Source organism: Chiroxiphia lanceolata, chromosome 12 (genome assembly GCF_009829145.1).
Source record: "Chiroxiphia lanceolata isolate bChiLan1 chromosome 12, bChiLan1.pri, whole genome shotgun sequence".
NCBI lineage: Eukaryota > Metazoa > Chordata > Aves > Passeriformes > Pipridae > Chiroxiphia > Chiroxiphia lanceolata.
Genome location: NC_045648.1, coordinates 17,323,111 through 17,344,524, shown reverse-complemented (window position 1 = coordinate 17,344,524; position 21,414 = coordinate 17,323,111). Strand labels below are relative to the sequence as shown.

At 54.1% G+C, this 21,414-nt stretch overlaps 2 protein-coding genes across 5 annotated transcripts; one reads left to right on the top strand and one right to left on the bottom strand.

Annotated features, from left to right (window-relative positions):
* Window positions 1-5,983: 5,983 nt before the first annotated feature.
* LOC116792918 (cytochrome P450 1A4-like) lies at window positions 5,984-21,109 on the top strand. Of its 4 annotated transcripts, none has more exons than XM_032700386.1 (8): window positions 5,984-5,988; window positions 15,620-15,627; window positions 16,904-17,503; window positions 17,724-17,850; window positions 18,111-18,200; window positions 18,289-18,412; window positions 18,858-18,944; window positions 20,527-21,109. In XM_032700386.1, exons 3-8 carry the CDS (start codon window positions 16,916-16,918, stop codon window positions 20,831-20,833), a joined length of 1,323 nt encoding a protein of 440 aa, XP_032556277.1. In that variant the 5' UTR covers window positions 5,984-5,988; window positions 15,620-15,627; window positions 16,904-16,915; the 3' UTR covers window positions 20,834-21,109. The 4 variants fall into 4 exon arrangements, with proteins under 4 accessions (XP_032556277.1, XP_032556276.1, XP_032556278.1 ...); XM_032700385.1 differs by lacking the exon at window positions 15,620-15,627 and adding an exon at window positions 8,753-8,759 and having other exon boundaries at window positions 16,909-17,503; XM_032700387.1 differs by lacking the exon at window positions 15,620-15,627.
* On the bottom strand, window positions 7,387-11,515 carry LOC116792917 (cytochrome P450 1A5-like). Its single transcript, XM_032700382.1, has 7 exons — window positions 11,374-11,515; window positions 9,921-10,790; window positions 9,169-9,295; window positions 8,538-8,627; window positions 8,326-8,449; window positions 8,033-8,119; window positions 7,387-7,804 (listed from the first exon to the last, which is right to left on the bottom strand). Exons 2-7 carry the CDS (start codon window positions 10,767-10,769, stop codon window positions 7,498-7,500), a joined length of 1,584 nt encoding a protein of 527 aa, XP_032556273.1. The 5' UTR covers window positions 10,770-10,790; window positions 11,374-11,515; the 3' UTR covers window positions 7,387-7,497.
* Window positions 21,110-21,414: the final 305 nt, after the last annotated feature.

Genomic DNA, 21,414 nt, shown 5'->3' with positions numbered 1-21,414 from the left:
GAAGGGAGGGACACCGGCACTGACACCGGGAGGGAGGGAGGGACACCGGGAGGGAGTGCCACCTGCACTGCCACCGGGAGTGCCACCGCCACCCGCACCACCAGCGGCGGCAGGACCTGCAGCGGCACTGCCACCGGCGCCAGTACCGGCACCCCTGCAGGCACCGGGACCGGTAGCGGGACCCACGCCGGCATCGGGAACGGGACCCGCACAGGGACCAGCAACAGAAGAGACAGCACCGGCAATGGGAACGACACCGGCGACGGTACCGACGCTGGCAATGGCACTCGGAGCGCTACCGGGACCGGGACCAGCACGGGCACTAGCACCGGAATCACACCGGGAGCGGGAACGCCAACAAATCTGGGAGCAGGAGCGGGACTGCCAGCGGCGCCCGCACGGGGACCGGTAACGGGACCCACACCAGCACCGGGAACGACACCGGCACCGCGCCCGCACTGGCACCGGGACCGGCCCCTCCGTTCCTGCCCGGGCCGGGGGTACCTGCTCCATGTGTGCTCACATGGGCACAGAATAGTACTAAAATGATGTAAAATGCCAATAAAATAATAAAAATCATTAAACCCCAACAATAAATAACGATAAAATGGTCAAATAACAATCTGTAACATATCATTTGACTGTAGTGATAACTATATCATACTCTAATATGAATAATATAATACCCAAACCAATCTATTATTCTATGATTCTACAAGATAATACAGTAATATTAATAATAAAATAAGTTATAATATAATAAAAAGAAAAATTATAAAATGCACAAATAGGAAATTAACAATATAATATACAATATAACAATATGATGTGACATGATATGGTAATATTATGATATGAGATAACATAACATAGTATAACGTATATAATATAATATAATATAATATAATATAATATAATATAATATAATATAATATAATATAATATAATAATTTCTGGATGATCTTTAAGGTCCCTTCGAACCCAACTCACTCTCTGATTCTGTGTCTCAAGAAGATAATGACAACAACAATAATAATAATAATAAAGCAATAAATAATGATAAATTGCTCAAATAACAAAGTAATAATATATAACATGGCATCACATAATATCATAGAGCATAACATTATATAATGTCATATAACAACATGATGTGACATGATAATATAGAATAGAATTAATGGAATTAATAGAATTATTTGATGATCTTTAAGGTCCTTTCCAACCCAACCCATTCTCTGGTTTCATGGTTCTATAATATCAACAATAATGAAAAATAGTAATAAAAATAGTGATGATGATGGGGGTGAGAGTGGGGGTCTGGCTGAAGCAAGGTGGGCAGAGAGCAAGGGTCTCTCTTGGGGTCTCCCCCACCATCTCCCACTCCTCACTGCAGCATCCCAGGGTCTCCAGGGATGTCTGTTGGAGGGATGACATCCCCTGCACTGCAGTCTGCAAGCATCCCCTGGTCTGCTCCAGTGAGGGAACATGATGGAGAGAAGAATGGGAGGGGGGAAACAGCCTCTGGGTGTCCCATCACTTTTCCTTATCCACCACCTTGGGTGGTCAGGTATTGGCTCATCCCTGGGTCATCCATGCCCTGGGAAGGGTGCAGGCCCATAGGTGTGTTCCCCACTGGAATGCCGGGGTGACACTGAGGTGTTTGTCACTTCCTGCCCCAGCACCAGCACCGGCACCATCACGCACGGCGAAGCAGGAAGTCTGGGTACCAGCCCACCACCAGCTTTTGTCTGGCCCTCACTTCTCCCTATCCCTCAGCATCCCAACCAGAATGTGATGGCATGGGAAGAGATTGTGGCCACTGGGAGTGACACCCCCAGGGATGTACCTCCTGATGGAGGACGCAAAAAGTAAGCTCGGAGCCCTGGTCCTGGATGGCTGAGAGGGAAGGATGATCTCCCTGGGATGAGGGGACTAGGAAGACATGACAGAGGGAATGAGGGGAGTGGGAAGAGTGATGGAGATGGGTCTGAAGGGGAAAAAGGGACTGCAGGGGGCAGGGAAAGTTAGGGTCCAGAACCAGGGAGATCCCAGCAGCCAAGGGAGTAGGTTGCAAAGCCCATCTCATTACTAGGAAGCACATCCTTGCTCCAACAGCACGCAGGAAAGAGCCAGGGACCTGCTGCTGAAACTCAGGCATCCCTTCACAGCCCCAAGTTTTCCCCAGGGTCTAGTGGGTTCGTTTGGCATCGGGGAGGTGTGGAAGGGGCTCGTCCTCGCCCAGCCTCCAGCAGAGCCGTGCTGGGAGGAACTGAAACCAGCTTGTGCACCAGAAATGCACTTGTGTTTGCAAGCCCAAACCCATCCACGCACGCATCAGTGCACCCACCCGGCCTTGCACACACTCCCACCCTCCCCTGCACAATCACAGGATGTTTTGTGTGACAGTTAACTAGAATTCCAGAAATATCCTTATCACAGCACCACTGGAGCCAGGAGTCCCCCCTCCCTGGGTCTGGGGAGCAGCACAAAGCTGGTGGGTCTCAGCTCTTGGGTGAAAAGACCAGGCATGAACCCAGCTTGGTGGGGAATCGTGCCCAGTCCCAGCTTTTCCCAGTTCATCAGGAAGAGGGAGATCCTCCAACAAATGCACAGCAATGGATACTCAGAGCTGCCACAGGGGTTTTTTTCTCCCCCTGAAACTCCAAGACCATCAGCATTCCCAGGGATGGCTGGAAGGTTGATGGATGATATGGTGATGCAGCTGAGGCTGGTCCATGCAGGAGATACAGAGGGGAATCCTCCAGGCACAGCTGCTGCGATGGCCCGTCTGGAATTTTTCCCGGAACAGGTCTTGGTTTGAGGGTGTGATTCCCTCGCTGGAAGGGAAGGATGAATTTGGTCACGGCAGGCGAGGCATGGATGGCCATCTCCCTGCCTTGCACCAGGAGAGGGGGCCCTTCAGCCGGCTGGAATCAGTAGGAAAAGGGGAAATAAAAGAAAGGGGAAAAAACGCATCAGAGGAGGAGCCGACGGTGACATCCCGACCGAGTAAAGGACTGGCAATTGCCTGCCCTGTCTCTGCCTCTTCTCTGCATCCCCCGGCTGGTGTAGTCCCTGCGGGGCAGTGGGTTTGGTGCCTTTGAGAGATTCTGGCAGCGCAGGTAGGATAAGTGGTGGGAAAGGAAAAGGAAGGGTTGCTGCCTTGAATGTACGAGACAGCAAAGAATCTGCAAGTGGTGGCTGTAAACATCAAAGTCAGCATGAAAGCTCCCAGCTCATTCCACCCTGGAGAATTCATCTTCCAGCTGAAAAACCCCCGAAGTGAACCAGGTTTGGCTGGTTCTGTGGCTCCCAGAGCTCCTGGGGATGGTAAGGGATGCGGGATGCCCTGCGGGGTGGTCAGCCTCCTAGAGATCCCCCTCCCCAGATGTTCCTCCCCACAAAAAAAGTCCCATCAGGGGTAAAACCCGTTGCTCCTCTCTGCCCAGCAGCCACAGGCACTGGCGGAGCTGCTGTGACAGGTGCCACGGGAGGGCGTTCATGTCCCAAATCCCAGTGGGAGGGGACAGTGAATTAGGATCCTGCTTCCTCCATCCCAAATCTGAGTTCTCAGTGGGCTTCTCCCCCCATGCCAACCCCAAAACCCCCTTGGATGTGGAGAACAGCCTCATTTCAAGGGCTCGTGGGAATGGGAAGCCCTCATTCCCAGGATGTTTTTAATCAAAGTCGAGCAGGTTGGGGGTGCTGGCTCTCCCAGCACTGGAGATGTACAGGTGACTGCCAGCCCTGAGTGCATCCCATCTCCCCTTCTCCTTTCCCTTTCCCCCACGGAAAATCATGCCAGAGTTGGGTGTACAGCCAGGTTTGAGGAGATTCCTGGGAGCCTGGAGGCTTTTCCTGAGCAGCACTTTGCATGCAAGGGAGCAGTTATCTCTACATCTCTGCTGTTCCCTTCTCAACCTGGGAGCAAACTCCATCCTTACCTGCCTTCATGTCCTCTGATTCACAGCTACCTTGTACCTCTAATGGCAAAGGGCAGTTGATCAGCCCCAAAGCTGCCTCCTTTCCACGGGGAAGAGGGAGGGGAGGGGTGGGAGGAGGAAGAAGGGTTCACACTGATTTGGGAGCCCCTGTAGCAGAGACATACAGCCCCTGAGCAGAGACATGTACCATGTTTAATGTGTCCAGCTCCACTGTCTTAAGCTCTGCTCCATCCACGGGTTCAACCTGGATGGAGCAGAGAACTACCATCTTCCCCAACACACCACGGAGGAAATTTCACCAGGGGAAGGTCCCACGAGCTCCAGCACCCCAGAAGCTTCTCATGAAGGCTGAACAGAGATTTTTTTTTGCCCAAAAAGGGGTAATCAGAAACCAGTCCAAGGCATGGGAGATCCCAACTCTGTCCCAGTGGAGATGTAATAAGAAAGATGGTGTTGGGGGGGTTTTCCTCTGTCACCAGTGTTGGAGACAAGCAGCAAAAGCAAGACACACAAGCATTAATCCCCATGGGGAGATGATTCCTGATAACAGATCTGAAACAGCCAAAGGAAAGAAATTAGAAATGCAGCATTCATTTTTAATCAGGAGGGTCATTAATGTTGGAGCAACTCCTCCCTTCCATCCACGAGGAAGAGTCACGAGTGGTATATCTGGCCCATTTTGGGGCAGGAGACAGGCTTTCCCAGGGAGGAGATGCCACCAGCCCGAATGCTGGTATCAGGTAGGTGTCTCAGCTTGAGGGAGAAGATGTGTGCCTGCCTGGACTTTTTCCTGTGGGAATGAGAGTGCTGGGAGCATTGCTCCCCTTTGAAAGAGGAGCTGGAGCCCTGTTGCCATACCTGATCTCATGACTCATTTTAAAACCTACCATAAAAGTAATTGACCATGGAGTGATCAAAGCTCCCCTGGCTTATCACTGCCCCCAATTCCAGTAAAGGAATTGTGGCACTTGCAGGCTACCCAGGGAGTAATTGGAGGGCTTAATTGAGGAAGGTTGTTAGGGGCAAGCAAAGATAGGGGAGATGGAGTCCCTTACTTACTATGAGCAACTGAGGCTTTCACGGCAGTGATGATGAATAGGGGAGGTTTAGGTTGGATGTTAGGAAAAGTTTCTTCCCCCAGAGCATGGTCAGGCACTGGAACAGGCTCCCCAGGGCAGTGGTCATGGCCCAAAGCCTGCCAGAGCTCAAGGATCCTTTGGACAATGCTCTCGGGCATATGATGGGATTCTTGGGGTTGTCTTGTGCTGGGCCAGGAGTTGGACTCGATGATCCTTGTGGGTCCCTCCCAACTCAGGAGATTCTATTCTATTATATTATGAACGCCAGCAGGAAAACTGGGACACCACCTGGAGTCACTGGGCTGTTGGATGAGATGTCCAAGAGACATCAGACCAAGGTCCCAGGGGTTCCTCCTGCCTGTGCAAGGTGCTTGGAGAGGTCTTCCACAGAAACATGGAATGTCTCTATTGGCATAAAGAGAGGGAGAGGCGCTAAATGTAGATGGGGTGTTATAAAGTGGGTTGTTTCAGCCCTGACACCGTGAAGAGAAAGGGCTGTGTGGGGAAGGATAATTGCCTGCCCATTTCTCTCCCCTCAGGCCTCTTCCCTTCCCCTTCCCCCATCCTGACACAGGGGTGACTTATTCAACCCTTGATAAATGTATCTTTGGGAGACCTTCTACCAGCAAGAGGCTGTTCCACCCCACTAATGTTAATATTAAGCTGCTTATCTGCTCCAGGGCTATAAAACCCTCATCTCCAAAGGGGGAAAAAGATTTCCCACTGTTATTTGTATCTGCTCTTGCTTATTGCAGCCTTATCAGCAAATCCAGCCAGCCTTCAGGGCAAGAGAGTCACGCAATGGCTCCAGCAAACGAGGCCTGTGGTCCCACACCAGGACCAGCATTGCATGTTCAAAGTGCAGTGGAGTCATCAGGCCAAGTCCCTGAGAGCCTCTCCACCTCACAGGGATGGCATGGTACACCACTGATGAGTCCCTGGCAGTCCCACTGCTCTTCCGAGTCCCCAAATTAGGCACTGAGATTTACCTCCAGGATGGTCCCACCTTCTGCTGCAGTAGGTAAATGCTGGCTTTGGGATGTCCCTTGTGGAAAGTGGGTTTGTGACTCCATTGCCCTGACCTACTGTCCTTGTCATAGGTAGTGGAGATGTCATTTGGCTGGTGGACCTCCAGCATCCTTCTACTTTTCTTCTGAGGCCTCTGACAGCCTGCAGCACAAACTGTGCTTTGGACCTCCCTGTCCTCACCTTTACTTCTCCTACAATATTGGCATTATGGCTTCAAGTGGCGAAGGCAAAGTTGGGGTGACACAGAATGAAGCTGCTTGTGCTGGTTCAATGAATTCACGGGGCTCTGTGGCTGCCTCACATCAGTGTTTCACCACAAACTGGTGACCAAGCAGGACCCAGACACGCAGAGTTACTCCTTTTCACTCAGGCTTGCTTAGCGGGTCTGAACAAGCTGAAGTCTTGGGCAACTGGTTTCTCTGTTTTCTTCCCCAACATGCTTTCATTTCTGCCTCTTCTTGGAAGTTTTTGTGCAATATGTGGTGAGTGATCAGTATTTGGACATTAAAGGAGCTCTCACTGGTCAGGGTCTGAGGCTCTGAACGCAAATGCCTCCCACAGAAATGAGTTTAAGAGCAGAGTGTGTTGCACTGGATGGTTGTAGTTGTTCCCATATTGTTGCTTGCCAGGTAGTGGGTTGGCTAAGATGGCTTTGCGTGCAAGTTGGAGAAATGGAGGCACCTGGCTCTGCTGGCATGGGTTGACTCGCAGCCAATGTAAACTTTTGGGTTTGAGTTGGAGGAATTCCTGTTCTCATTCTCTTCCTGCTGTGAAAACACCCTTACTCCAGTCTAGAACACCAGCAGCTTCTTTTTTAGCGAGGGGTGAAGGTGTCCTTCCTTGTGTCCTTCACAGCCGGCAGTGACCATGGCAAAGGAGGTGGTTGAAGCCTCAAGTTGCACCATGGGAGATTTAGACTGGATGTTGAAAAAAATTTCTTCACCAAAAAGGTTGTCAAACCCTGGTACAGGTTGCCCAGGGCACTGGTGGAGTCACCATCCCTGGAGGGATTCAAAAGACATGTGGATGTGGCACTTGGGGACATGGGTCAGTGGTGGCCTTGGCAGTGCTGGGTTAATGGTTGGACTTGATGATATTAAAATCTCTTCCAACCTAAACAATTCTATAATTCTATGCTTCTTAAACACTAATGGAGGCTGTGGAATTATGGCATGGGTTGGCCGTCCTTCAACTCTCAACAAGCAATTCTAAAAGGTTACAATCTAAGATTAGATGTGATGGAATGAGCAACACTTAATGGAATATGCAACACTAGAAACACTGCAAAAAGAAAAAGGCGAGAAATGTTACAAAGTGAACCAGATAAAACAGGAGTTTCAACAGTTTCAGTTTATTACATCATCCTGTACAGTTGTACCAGACCCAGCTCTGCCGCAAGGACACTCATGTCTTTGCCCCCTGGTGATGTCTGGTCCCACTGCTCAGATTCTGCTCTTCATGGGGAAGCGCTGCTTGACCTGGAAGTGCTCACACCTTTTGTGCCTCAGGATCAATCCAAAAATTGGAGTCATGTCCACCTTCTTGCCATTGCAGACACTGAACTCCAGCTGCTGGAGCAAGGTGGACAGGAACAGGAAGACCTCCCACCTGGCAATGGTTTCCCCCGGGCACTTCCTTTTCCCCAGGCCAAAAAGCAGCACCTTCTCCCCCTCTTCTTTGTTCACTTTGGTTCCATCAGCACTGAGAAAACGCTCTGGGTTGAAGGTTTCTGGATCCTTCCAAAGTTTCCTGGAAGGGAAAACATCAGATGTTGAGATGGTTTCTCCTGGCCACAGGTGTAGGTGGGACACTGGAAGGCAGGAACTGCCAAGAAGAACATCCCTAAATTAAGTAGGTCCCTCACCTGCTCCCTTTTCTCTTTGAGAAGGTTGACCCCACTCCTGCCCAGGAAGAAAACTGTGCAGGAAAGGTTCTGTTTGTAAACTGAGGGGGCTTTCTGCCTCACAGGGTACTTACTCATCATGATTCACTTGCCACTGGTTGATAAACACGCAGCGGTCCTTTGGGATGTAGTAGCCATTCAACACCGTGTCCTTAGTCGTGCTGGGGAGAGAAAAGACGGAGAGTTTGGGAAGCCAAAAGATTCTTCTGCATCCTCAGGGGACTGTTAGTTTGCTCCTGATGGTGCTGAAGGAAGGATGTGTCCCAGAGGGATGGTTTTGTGAGGTGCAGTTGTGCTCCCATGGGTCATAACAAAATGCCTCAAGAGCACCTCATCCTTAGATCTCCTCTGCAAGCTCAGCCCCTACCTGTGTGGGATGGTGAAGGGCAGGAAGGAGGAGTGCCTGAACACCTCCAGGATAAAGGCCTCTGTGTAAGGCAGCATGGGCCGGTCCGACAGCCGCGGTCTCCTCTCCCGGCCGATGGTCTGGTCTGCAGGAGACAGAGCAGAGGGAGTGGGTTGGGGTCAGCCCAGTCCAGACAGGTTTTAGCCTTGGAGGATGGGGGTTCATGGACTTACCCAGTTCTTTCTGGATCCTCTTCTGGATGTCAGGGTACGTCACAAGATACAAGAGGCTCCAGGATAAAGCAGTTGTCACTGTGTCGAAGCCTGGGCAAAGAGGAAAGCATGAGGATGAGGTCTGTACAACACCTATCTTGACTTGCAGGCTAACCATCACATGGAGCAGTCTGGGATGGCTAAGAAGGCAGAGGATGTCCTGGACACACAGCAAGACTTGAGGTTTTATTCTATCACAGAAAACCTTGCTAAAATATCCTGCTCTCTCATCCTGTTTCACTCCTGGGTTGTATCAGGTTCATATAACTTCTCTGGCATCAGGGGAGTTTCCACAGAGTAACTCAAAGGTGAATCAATCCAGAGACATTTCTCTCAACCAGCAAAAGTCACCCTGGCTTGTGAACCTCAACTGAGCTATAAGCCATGCCCTTTGCTTGTCCCTGAAGCCTCTTTCCAGGGCTAATTTCTCAAACTGGTCTCTAGAGGTATCTCTAGAAGGTCCAGGAAGACCAATGAGCAGGAGAGTAAGTGCTTAGACACAAACTGGGTGCCTGGTGCTGGACAAAGATAGATCAGACAGAGATATAACAGGAAGGGTCTGAGGAGCTGAGGGGCTGGTGGGAGGAGGCACCTGCTCCAAAGATGTCATTCACGAGGTTGACAATCTTCTCCTTAGGGATCTGCGTGGCAGTGTTTGTTTCCACTTTTTTCTCCAGGCACTGCTCAATGAGGGAGTCGGTGATGTCTCGGATGTTGTTCTGTGAGGAAGAGGAGACAACCTCAATGCAGCAGAATTGGCAGAGGAATGGCTGTTCCTGAGCGACCCCACCTGATGCTGGGGAAGCCCAGGGTAATATGAGCATGCTCCATTTCCCATGGCACTTATGAAAACAAAGAGATGGTTCTCCAGGGAACCTGAGGCACAGATCAGATGTTCAACCAACAGACTGGCCCTATCACACAGGGAATGGAGGAGAAGCTGGGAAGCTCATGAAGCTACGTCAGGGAAGGTTTAGGTTGGGTGATAGGATAAGGTTCTTCGTCCAGAGGGTGGTCGGGCACCAGAACCGGCTCCCCAGGACAGTGGTCACTGCCCTAAGCCTGCCAGAGCTCAAGGAGCATTTGGACAATGCTCTCTGGCACATGGTGGGATTTCTGGGGGGTGTCCTGTCTCCACCTAAGAGCTGGACTTGATGATCTTTGTGGGTCCCTTCCAACTTCAGGAGATTCCATGATTCTATGATATTCTATGATTCTATGAGAAGGAGGACTGGAGAGAGACAATACCCATTGCTTCTTGGCTGCAAGAAGAAAAGCTACTTGCTAGAGAGAGGAGGAGAGCAGGGACACACTGCTGGTGCAGAAAGTCCTGCAGGCTCTTACCTCGTCATAGGTCTCGTAATGTTCTTTGACTATCTTCTGGAGGAAGCTGAGGAAGGACTTGTTGAAATCTATAAATGCTTTCATGCTGCGGCTGGGAAGGTACCGGAGCAGGGGGATGAAGTCAGCAGGGTGGCCAGCACCAGTCACAGCATCAAACTGCTCAGCTGAATTCACCAAGCTGAGCAGCTCCTGGTCATTGTGCTCGTAGCGCTTGCCAAAGCACATGGCACAGATGACGTTGGCCACCGAGACCACCAGGTACCGGTTAGGTTCAAAGCTCTTCTCCTCCTTCATCAGCTGCAGGAACTTGGTGACCAGGTACTCAGCCTCCTTGGAGACGTGCTCCTCCAGCAGGCAGGTGGAGGAGGACGTGGGGCTGGGGGCAATGGAGAAGGTCTTCAGGGCATTCTGGGCCAGCTTTCTGCGGGCTTTCCACACCTCCCCAGAGTCGGGGCTGAAGGCCATGCTCTGCCCATCTGCAACATAGCGGAAGCTGTGGAGGTCGGGGCGCCCCTTGAAGTCCTCTCCTTGCTTCACCAGGGCTTGCTTGATGGTCTCCAGCCCACTCAGCACCAGCACGGGCCGCATGCCAATCCTGATCTCCATCACGTCCCCGTACTTCTGGCTCAGCTTGGTCAGGGCCAGGTGCGTGTCCTTCTGCAGCTCCAGCACATTCCCGAGGATGGGATAGCCCCTGGGTCCCGGTGGGCTCTTCAGCCCCTTGGGTATGTGCTGCTGGAGGGATTGCAGGAGCAGGAAGACCAGGCAGAAGACAGCAGCCACGAGAAGCACTTCGGTGGCTGAGATGGCACCTTGGCTCCCCACCGGCAACATCGCAGCCTTCATCATTGCTGCCAGCAGGTAGAAACCCTAAAGAAGTGGGCAAGGGCTGGCATCAGCAAAGGGCTGTGTCCTGTGGATGTTCCTGATGCTGAGACAGGGCACTGAGAGCCCTGAAACAGCTCAGGGCGATGGACTTGTCTATGCAACACCAGAGGTTTCAAGGGGCAGAAGTTGGAGACCCATAAAGACTCCTAATGCAGTCACCCATCACTAAAAGGGGGACCTCAACCCCCCAGAGTGACACCCCTTCCCCTACAGAAGACCTCAGCACCCACTGGCACAGCCATGGCCCCTGCCCAGGGGAGACTGTCTTTTAAGGAGGCACAGAAAACTGCAGCTCAACAAAGCATAGGGAAGCAGGAGGAGGAAAACAGCAGCTCCTCAGTGAATATGGCCCCAGGACCACCAAATCCACGAGGAGTTATAGTCAGGAGGCTGGATCTGCTGGGTGGCCACCAGCACAGGGGGTCATGGGGAGTGGAGATGCCACAGGGCTGCTCTATGGGAACACACAGCTCACTGAGTGAGCAGGGATGGGAGTGGAGATCCAAATATGACCTTCCCAGTCCTATATCCACGTTCAAACCCATACGCACACGTTGTCTCCTACCTGTGGGTCCTTGGGCTTGTTCTACTGTGCAGGGCTCCCAGCAGAGATAGGAGAGGGTGTCTGGCAGTTGCCCACCCTGGGGAGCAGCGGGGATCCTCCTCTGCCTCCTGAACCTTCTTCTCCTGCCACCTGCACCCCGTTCTCCTGCCACCTGGAAGACCACAACTCTTTAAGAGCTCCCCTAATTGCGCAACTGGGTGTGACCAGAGCAATGTGACACAAAAGCCCTTGAAAATAGCTATCCATTAACAAAGGAGGCTGAACTTGGCTGGAGCTAGCCCAAGAAGTCAGGGAAGAGCCTTCCTCCCCTCCAACAGGCTCTAGGGGGCATGAATGGTGACTTCTCCTCCAGCACAGAGCATGTGCCTGCACTAGAGTCTGGGATGGGAAGGCAGAGGGGGGGCCCTAGGACAGGGAATAAGAAGGGGTCCCTAAGCCCTGCCCTGGGGAGGATGTGCTCTCAGCATCGCTTCCCTGTGGGGTGTGGGTTCCAGCATTTCCCCAAAAACCTTCTCTGGGCTGACCAGACTGTAACCAGCACCCAGAGGGGCTGTCACCTCTGCGGCCACTCTGGAGGTGCTGGGAGCTGCAGGCTGTGAGTGAGGGGATGCATTTGTGGCAAGGCATCCACATCCACAGCCCTCTCCATCCCTGGGGAAACATCTGGTGGGCCTCCATGTCCTAGGACTGGTGGTGGTAGGATCATCTGGGCCAGCAGCAGAGCCAGGCCCAGGTTAACGATTGCCCAGGTTTGCGTGAGAAGGCAGCTGGCTCGATTCCCCTGGCTCCTCCGGGGCAAACAGGCAGAGAGGAGGAGGAGTGGCGGGGCAGAGGGGAGGAGGTGAGCTGGAGAGATAGGAGAGGTGAAGAGGCAGCACAGGGCAAGGCTGAAGCAGTTCCTCCCTCCCAAAACCCTAATGACACTTGTCAGGAAATGTTTGAGCCAGAAGGGCTGCTGCTTGAGCTGGGGCAAAATTCAGGGGAATTTGGGAAGTGCAGCTGGGATGAGCAGGAATGAGGCGGAGACTTGAGGTTTGGCCTGAAGTTTCATTCAATCTTTGAAAATTCCAGTGGTAATTTGGCCCGGGTAAAAGCTGAGCTAATATTTAATAAAGGCTTTCAACACCTGGTTTAATCGGACTCATTAATAGCAATGACGCTGTTCTTTAATGATTGGCAAGAACAGTTACAAAACCCTGGCTGCTAATATTCCTGCTGATAATTCCCAGGAATGTCGCAGCCCTCCCAGCCCTGGCTTCATTGGTGAGGAAGGACCCTTGGGAATGCTTTTGGGGAGGCAGGCTGCAGCTTTGCAGGAGCAGTGCTTGTCTGGCAGGCTGGATCCAGCCAGTGTCTCCCAATCCTATGGATCTACCTGGATCCATTGCACGGGGTTGGGCGGGTAGAGGGCTGAGTGACGTCCCCCTCCCCCCGGTAGCATTTCAGACCTTGGTGGCCTTGTGCTGATGGGGAACTCACCCCCGCCTTTCCTGATCCATCATATCCCAAACTTCTGGAGAAGCTGGGGAGGGTCCTGGGGCCAAACCAGGAATCCCCAAGGCATTCCTCGGGACCCACCTGCCCTCTTCCACTCCTTCCCAGCCCTCCCTGGCTCCTCTTTGCTGGTTGCCAAGCCCTGCGAGGGCAGGGTGCATTCTGATGAGAACAGTGTTAAGAGCTGCTGCCTTGCACGCCAGGCAGCCTCACCCCCCAAAAACACATCCTCACCCCCAGCCACCACCCCTCGCTGAACCCTTGAATCCCAGGAACTGTCTGTGAAGCAGCCAGGGCAATGCTGCCAGCCCCCAGCCTTTGGTGGGTCTTGTACCACACTTCCCTCCGTGGGACACCATCCCATGGGATTGGTCATGCCAGCGTGTGCGTGCGAGGACAGACATGAGCAGGAGGATGACGGTGCCTGCAGGCATGTGCACATGTGGCAGGGCGTGTGTGTGCACGAGCACGTGCACATGCAGGAGGGTTATGGGTCTGTAAGGAGCATAAAGGGTGTTTGCATCCATGAGTGTGTCCGTGCACACGGATGCACGCTGGCTCTGTGCGTGCAAGGTTTGTGTGCGGTCTGTCTGCGCAGAGATACACCTGCACAGGTGCACAGGTACATGGGGTGGACACTCACACCTGCGTGGGAGGGACGTGGGCACAGCCGGGGGCCATGGGTGAGGGTGCCCCCGCACGTTGGATGAGGTTCTGCGGTGCTGGAGACGTCCCCACCTGGGGTTTATGAGTGTCCCGAGCCATGGGAACAGTTGTGGTCATGCCCCACAGTGTGCTCCTGGGGGTCAGAGCATCGTTCAGTGTCCCCTGGACCCCAAAAGGGGACATTTTAGTGGCACAACTAAAGCCTCTCCTCTTTGCAGGGTGGGAAACCACCCTCTATCCCACTCCTTGTGGCTGGAAAGGGCTGGGATGGCTGCGGCTGTTTGAGAGGGACACGAGTGACAAGGGGGCTGCTGTCCCCTTGCAGGTGACACAGCATCCTGTGGCAGAAGGGATGCACCCCTGCTGACCCCAATGACGTACCCAGTGCTGGGGACCCCCTACGCCCCCACCACCCAGACAGCCGGGGGGGGGAGCTGATCCTGAGCTGATTCTGAGCTCCTCTGGCGCCGCCCTGACCCCGGGCCAGGCTCCTGGACGTGGGGCCACCGCCCTGGTCCTTTAAAAGCCATTTCCCCCCCACCCACCCGTAGCGTGACTGCGAGTGACCAGGGCAGCCCTCCCGGGTCCGGCCAGAGCCCCTTCGCACGCGATGTCCCTAATGCCACCTCTGGGACCCCCCGGCGGGGTGGGACACCTCTCGCATATCTCCCATCTCGTTGCAGCTGGGCTGGGAACAAGGATGCGGGAGGAGGGGGGGAGATTTAGGGTGAGATTTAGGGTGTCCACCTTGAAGGGCAGATCCTGACCTGTCACTCCCGGGGATGGGGGCTGGAACCTCTGCCTGAGACCCCCTTTGGACCCCCGAGCATCCCCCGCGACGTGACTCCCCTCCCTCCGGCTGCACCCTCTGCCCCATCCCAGCCCCACCTCGCCCCGTGGGTCGCTCTGCCAGCAAGGGACAGAGGTGACAAAGGGCACTGCGGCTTCTCACGCGAACCTGGACAATCTTTAACCGGGCCGGGGCAGTCGGGGCCGTGACCCCCGGGGCGGCATCGCCGCCTCTTCCGTGCGCGGACCCGATGGGGCTGTGGGGAGGTCCAGCAGCGTGGGGTGGGGGGAGACGCACGGAGCCGGTAACCCCCGCTTCTGCTTTACCGGGAACACTGGCGGTGGGATGAGCAAAGCCCCCGCGGAGGGGTGTGATCGCTTAAGCCCCGCGGCGGGGGGTCCACGTTCATCCCCCCCGTGTTCGCGGAGCCCCGTGGAGGGGTGAATACCCCAATCCCACCCGCTCCTGCCCCGCACCTCGCGTTCCGGGGCGGTTTTCCCACGCTCCCGCTCTCCCCACGGCTCCGGACACCGGGGATACCCCGGGGCTGCCCCGGGGCTGCGGGCACCGAGGCAGGGGGCGCGACTGCGTGTGTATGAAACCCTGCGGGTTTTGGGGGGCGAGGGGAGCCGGGGCGTCCCCCAGCGGGGTCGTGGGGAGCAGCGGGGCGCGGGACCGGCGCCTTTAAGATCCTGCCGGTAGCGTGACTGGAGTGACCGGGGCGGTGCGGGTTTGCCCAAACATCCCGCCCGCTTCGCACGCGATGCCCGCCCCGGGTTGGAACCCACGGGCGGCACCGACACCCCTCCACCCCCCACCCCCACGCCACGACCCATTGGGACCCTTCCTTCCTCCCTCCTCCTCCCCGCGCCGACCTCCCAACCTCCCCCTCCAGGGATGCGCGGGGGAGCGGGGATCCCGCACCCCACGCGTGGGGGGAACCCCCGGGGAGGGAGAGGGGACAGTGGGGGGGTCCGGGGAGTTCTTGGGGAGTTGGGGGTCACGTGACGGGAGGCGGCCGGACCAATCAGAGCTTGGGGCGATGCATATAAAGCAGGAGCCGGAGGGAGCGGGCACCTGCCGCGGGATCGGGCCCCTTCGCCGCCCCGCTCCGCACCGAGGTGAGTACCCGGAGAACCCTGACTAACGATGGAGAGGTGTTGGGGGGTCGCTTCCAGCTCCCTCAAGGCACCCCCAAGGGATGGACATCCCCGACGTGGGCTGTCCCCACTTTCCGACCCCCCAAATCTCCCGCAGCATCCTTTCCCCACTTATCCGTAGGTGGTTTCTGGAAAGTCCTGGAGGTAATTCTCCCCTCATGGGTCTTTCCACTGCCGTCGGCTGGGAGGGGGGTCTCAGCTAGGCTGCACCCACTGCAGTGCAGGGGCTCTAATAGTCCCCCAGAATCATCACTCCACTGGTGTCCCGTGGGGTGCCAAACCCTAGGGAAGGTGGGATTTTACACTCTTCCCACACCTGCTCGGGGTTTTCTGAAGGATTTAGTCATGTGAGCACCTCGGGGTTGGACTCGACGATCCTTATGGGTCCCTTTCAACTTGAGATATTCTATGATTCCATCATTTCCAACAGAGCTGGGAGCAGGGTGCACTCATCCTACTGCCCCCCCCCCCCGGCTACAGCCATGGTTATCTTTTGTGGCCATCAGACTTTGGGATGGTTCCTGGCAATGCTGTGATTAGTTTGCTGGCAAGCAAAGGCTAGGATGACTCAAATCAGGATCATCTCTCCCCTAGTCAAGCGGTCTGTAAAACACTTTGCAGAAGAAAAGAGAGGTCCTGTGATTAAGAGAGCACCTTTGCTTCCCTGGCACGCAGAGGAAAAAGCTGTGCACCTATTCCTCCCACTCCTGGCCAACAAAAAACCTGCTTTTTAGTGCAAGGAGTTTCCTAAAGGGCAGAAAATTGCAGCACCTGTGGATCAGAAGTGAAGCCCGCCTCTCCTGCCCACAGTCCTGCGCAGTCACTGCTAAATGTGCCTGAACCTAGAGGTGCTCTATGCCTACCCCTCTTTGGTTTATTACTAAGGATTCTACACGCCAGTCTAAAGGTCTTTTCTGGGGGAAAGGGTGTCACTGAAGGCTCTGGGGGGTTGAGGTCCCGCTTTTAGTGATGGGTGACTGCACTGGGAGTCTTTACAGGTCTCCAACTTCTTCCCCTTGAAACCCCCAGTGCTGCATGGACAGGTCCATCACCCTGAGCTGTTTCAGGGCTCTCAGTACCCTGTCTCAGCATCAGGAACATCCACAGGACACAGCCCTTTGCTGATGCCAGCCCTTGCCCACTTCTTTAGGGTTTCTACCTGCTGGCAGCAATGATGAAGGCTGCGATGTTGCCGGTGGGGAGCCAAGGTGCCATCTCAGCCACCGAGGTGCTTCTCGTGGCTGCTGTCTTCTGCCTGGTCTTCCTGCTCCTGCAATCCCTCCAGCAGCACATACCCAAGGGGCTGAAGAGCCCACCGGGACCCAGGGGCTATCCCATCCTCGGGAATGTGCTGGAGCTGCAGAAGGACACGCACCTGGCCCTGACCAAGCTGAGCCAGAAGTACGGGGACGTGATGGAGATCAGGATTGGCATGTGGCCCGTGCTGGTGCTGAGTGGGCTGGAGACCATCAAGCAAGCCCTGGTGAAGCAAGGAGAGGACTTCAAGGGGCGCCCCGACCTCCACAGCTTCCAGTACATTTCGAATGGGCAGAGCCTGGCCTTCAGCCCCGACTCTGGGGAGGTGTGGAAAGCCCGCAGAAAGCTGGCCCAGAATGCCCTGAAGACCTTCTCCATTGCCCCCAGCCCCACGTCCTCCTCCACCTGCCTGCTGGAGGAGCACGTCTCCAAGGAGGCTGAGTACCTGGTCACCAAGTTCCTGCAGCTGATGGAGGAGGAGAAGAGCTTTGACCTTAACCAGTACCTGGTGGTCTCGGTGGCCAACGTCATCTGTGCCATGTGCTTTGGCAAGCGCTACGAGCACAATGACCAGGAGCTGCTCAGCTTGGTGAACCTAGGCAATGAATTTGGGGATGTGGCTGGTGCTGGCCACCCTGCTGACTTCATCCCCCTGCTCCGGTACCTTCCCAGCCGCACCATGGAGCTCTTTAAGGACATCAACAGGCGATTCAACGCCTTTGTGCAAAAAATTGTGCAGGAGCATTACACCAGCTTTGATAAGGTAAGAGCTTGGATGCCCTTTGATGTGGGTGGGGATGCTTACAACTGCCAGAGGTGCTGCCTGGCAAGGTGGGGAAGAGGGTACACCCTCATCCTCCAGCCTTGCCCAGGAAAGCTCCTTGGAGCACTCTGATCTGCTCTCTGGGAGCCAGCACTAGCTGGGGGATGTTTCCCCATCCCTGTGTGTCTGTGATGTTCCTGACCCATCAGCTCTTCCCCAGGAGCACATCCGGGACATCACGGACTCGCTGATTGAGCACTGCCAGGAGAAGAGTGTTGGGGAGGACACCCATGTTCAGCTCTCCAATGAGAAGATAATCCACATTGTCAATGATCTCTTTGGGGCAGGTGAGAATGTTTCTGAGAGTAAAGTCATGGTGCTGGAGGCAGAAGCGGGAGGTGAAGCTGTTGGGGTGAGACCTTGGCCACGTTTGGGTGTGTGGAGCTGCTGTTGATCTCTTGGGTGCATTCCTTAGCAGTGGCCAGAGCTTTTCAGTGACAGCTGATGGGGAAATCACTCTATGGCAAACATCTGGAGTGGTGGGATCTGTAACTCCCACTCACCTGTCCTCTTCTGGTAACTAAATGCCTTTTCCATGTCCATCCAGGCTTTGACACTGTGTCAACTGCCTTATCCTGGAGCCTCATGTATGTTGCCTTGTACCCCAACATCCAGAAGAGGATCCAGGAAGAACTAGGTGAGACCACTAACCACCTTCCTCGGGGGCCAAAACCTCTCTGGTCAGCACTGACCCTAAACCTCTTCCTCTACTCCACCTCCCACAGACCAGACCATCGGCCGGGAGAGGAGACCGCGGCTGTCGGATCGGGGCACGCTGCCCTACACAGAGGCCTTTATCCTGGAGATGTTCAGGCACTCTTCCTTCCTGCCCTTCACCATCCCACACAGGTATGGTCTAGAGTGGCTGACACCTTTTCTGGGGTTTTTTTTGGAGGTTGCATTTAGGCAGATAATTGCCTGGGAGTTGATTCCTGCTAGGGGGAAATATTCCCGCTTGCTGCCATGCTGGGGTTGAATCCTTTGCTTTGAGGGTAGTTTCACTCCAAAATCTTTGCTAGCAGAGGGATGGTGGACACCCCTGGCTTTATAATTCCCTCCTAGCTTGGGAGAGAACACATCCCAACCCATCTGGCATGAGTTGTGAAACGAAATTGGAATTTTTCTGCTTGAGGAAAGTATGACCAAGACTATTGAATCACCCAAATACAATCTGTGGTATTTTCTAGCCAATCCTAAGAGCAAAAACAGGGTATTGAAGGACTTGCCAGGCTTTGATTTGTCATGAAGCTGTGGGTCTCCTCTAACTTATCTTCCCACCCGTGTTTCCTTTCAGCACAACAAAAGCGACGGTGCTGAACGGCTACTACATCCCAAAGAACACCTGTGTGTTTATCAACCAGTGGCAAGTGAATCATGATGAGTGAGTATTCCAAACCCCCTATGTTCATCTGGGCTGCCATGGGTTTGCTTGGTGTTAAGATCACTCTAATCCTTGTGCCAGAAGTTGAATGGATCATGAAGAAAAAGGCAGATTGAACCAAAATTATGTGGATTTGGTACTGAGCCCAGCCTTGGTTCTCCTGGGCGTGGTGCTGGTCCAGGTTCTGCAGCTCCCCAACTCCAGGGCTTACCCAATTTATGTGGTGATGCCCTCAATGCTCAGGGTAAGGGCTAGAAGCTCAGGCTGCTGGATAATCAGGAATCAGTAGATCCTCCTGCCAAGCAGGTCTTGTGATGTGGGTTGATGGCTCAATAGGAATGGCCTGGTTCCCTCTTTAAGGGAGACGAATGTCGTGATGTGACTCTTGGTAAACTCGATAGGCTTGTGTTGCCATTGCTGATAACCAGTTTTGGGAATGAAAGGGGGTCTGGAAAACCAAAGTCCCATCTTGTCTCTCCACTGCTCCCCAGTAGAGTCCCTCCTGGTGGGGAGTGAGTTGATTAAGGCTTGATACAGAAGGTGGTTCGCAGACCAGCTATTTTGGATCAGAAGCTCAAGATATTTGTATCCAAATACCCCAGCAGCACAGAAACCTTCCAGCATTCCTTCTGCTCCTGCTGCTCTGATGAGCATGAAATAGGAATGCTGCCTTTAGTGCAGAGAGGATTCCCCATATCCAAACAGAAATTCTCAGCTAAAACACTGTTAAATCCCACCTGGCACCTCCCAGCAGCCAAGCTGGGACAGATTGGGAAGTTTTGCTGGGAGGATTCAAAGAGAGGAAACCCTCTGGTCTCCATCCTTCCTTTTTCAAGGGCTGCTGACTGATTTCTGTGCTGAAACTGTAGGATCTCTGGTGGTTGCATGCAGAATTAAATCCATCTCCAGTATCTGCACAGGCAAACATGATCTGAGCTTGGAACAGAGGTTTCAATAGACTGAGCTGATGGAGTCTGACACAGAGTTGGCATTTTAGATCAGGAATAGAACTTGCCAAAGGTTTTTTGGATGGTGAAATGAGACAGCACTGCGAAGCTTCTCTTTGCAACGAGATTTTTTTGATCACTGACCCCATCACAATGGGTGAAAACTGTCATGATGCCCCAAGGGCTGGAGCCCCTCTGCTCTGGAGCCAGGCTGGGAGAGCTGAGGGTGTTCAACCTGGAGAAGAGAAGGCTCTGGGGAGATCTTAGAGCCCCTTCCAGTGCCTAAAGGGCCTCCAAGAAAGCTGGAGAGAGACTTTGGACAAGGGCCTGGAGGGACAGGACAAAGGGGAATGGCTTCCCACTGCCAGAGGGCAGGGTTAGATGGGATACTGGGAAGAAGGTCTTCTCTGTGGGGGTGGTGAGGCCCTGGTACAGGTTGCCCAGAGAAGCTGTGGCTGCCCCATCCCTGGAAGTATTCAGGACCATGTTGGATGGGGCTTGGAGCAACTTGGGACAGTGGAAGGTGTCCCTACCCGTGGCAGGGGGGTGGAACAAGATGAGCTTTTAAGTCCCCAAACCATTCTGTGATTCTATGATAAAAGAGTATCCTCAGGTGTGTCTCTTCTCTGCCCCAGGAACCTTTGGAAGGAACCCTCAGCCTTCAACCCTGAGCGGTTCCTCAACCCTGCGGGGACCGAGATAAACAGGACAGAGAGTGAAAAGGTGTTGTCTTTTGGCCTGGGGAAGAGGCGGTGCATCGGGGAGACCATCGGCCGCTGGGAGATCTTCCTCTTCCTGACCACCCTGCTGCAGCAGCTGGAGTTCAGCCTCCGCCCCGGGGAGGAGGTGGACATCACCCCTCAGTACGGACTGACCATGAAGTACAAGAAGTGCGAATGCTTCCAGATCAAGCAGCGTTTTCCCATGAAAAGCTCTCCATAAGCCACCAGAAGAAGGAAAGCCAGCCCTCAGCGTCAGACAGCCTGCTTTTGCTAAGGCACAGCCCCTTGTTGTGCTGCTTCACTGGAGGCTTGCTCCTCTCACGGGGATGGGAGCAGGGTGGGACAAAGCCGGCTTTGTCGGGCTCTTTGCAGCGCCTGGAGCCAGCTCCATCACCCTTTCCCGCATGGATGTTCACCAGAGCTCCAGCACTCATGCCTCTTGGAGAGATCCAGGGGGATTGCAGCCCTGTGGTGGGGAGGAGGATGCTTGGGGGTGGGAGAAGCAGGGTGGGGTGTTGGTGGGACGTCCTCTGCCCTGAGCTGGAGCTGCGATGGACAACTCCCCTCATCCAAATATAAATAAACCTCAGAGAAACCTGACCAGCCTTATCTCACAGGGGGAAAAGCCTGTTTTCCAAAGCCTTCAGCTCTTTGTGCCAATGGGAACGGGTGCTTCCCGCTGCTCCAGGTGCCTTCTGAAGGGCTCTCAAGGCTGCACCAGAACCCACTTGAAGAGGACCTGTCCTGTGTGCACCCACACGCCTAAATTCCTTGAATGTTAACTCATGGAGTGAATTCCTG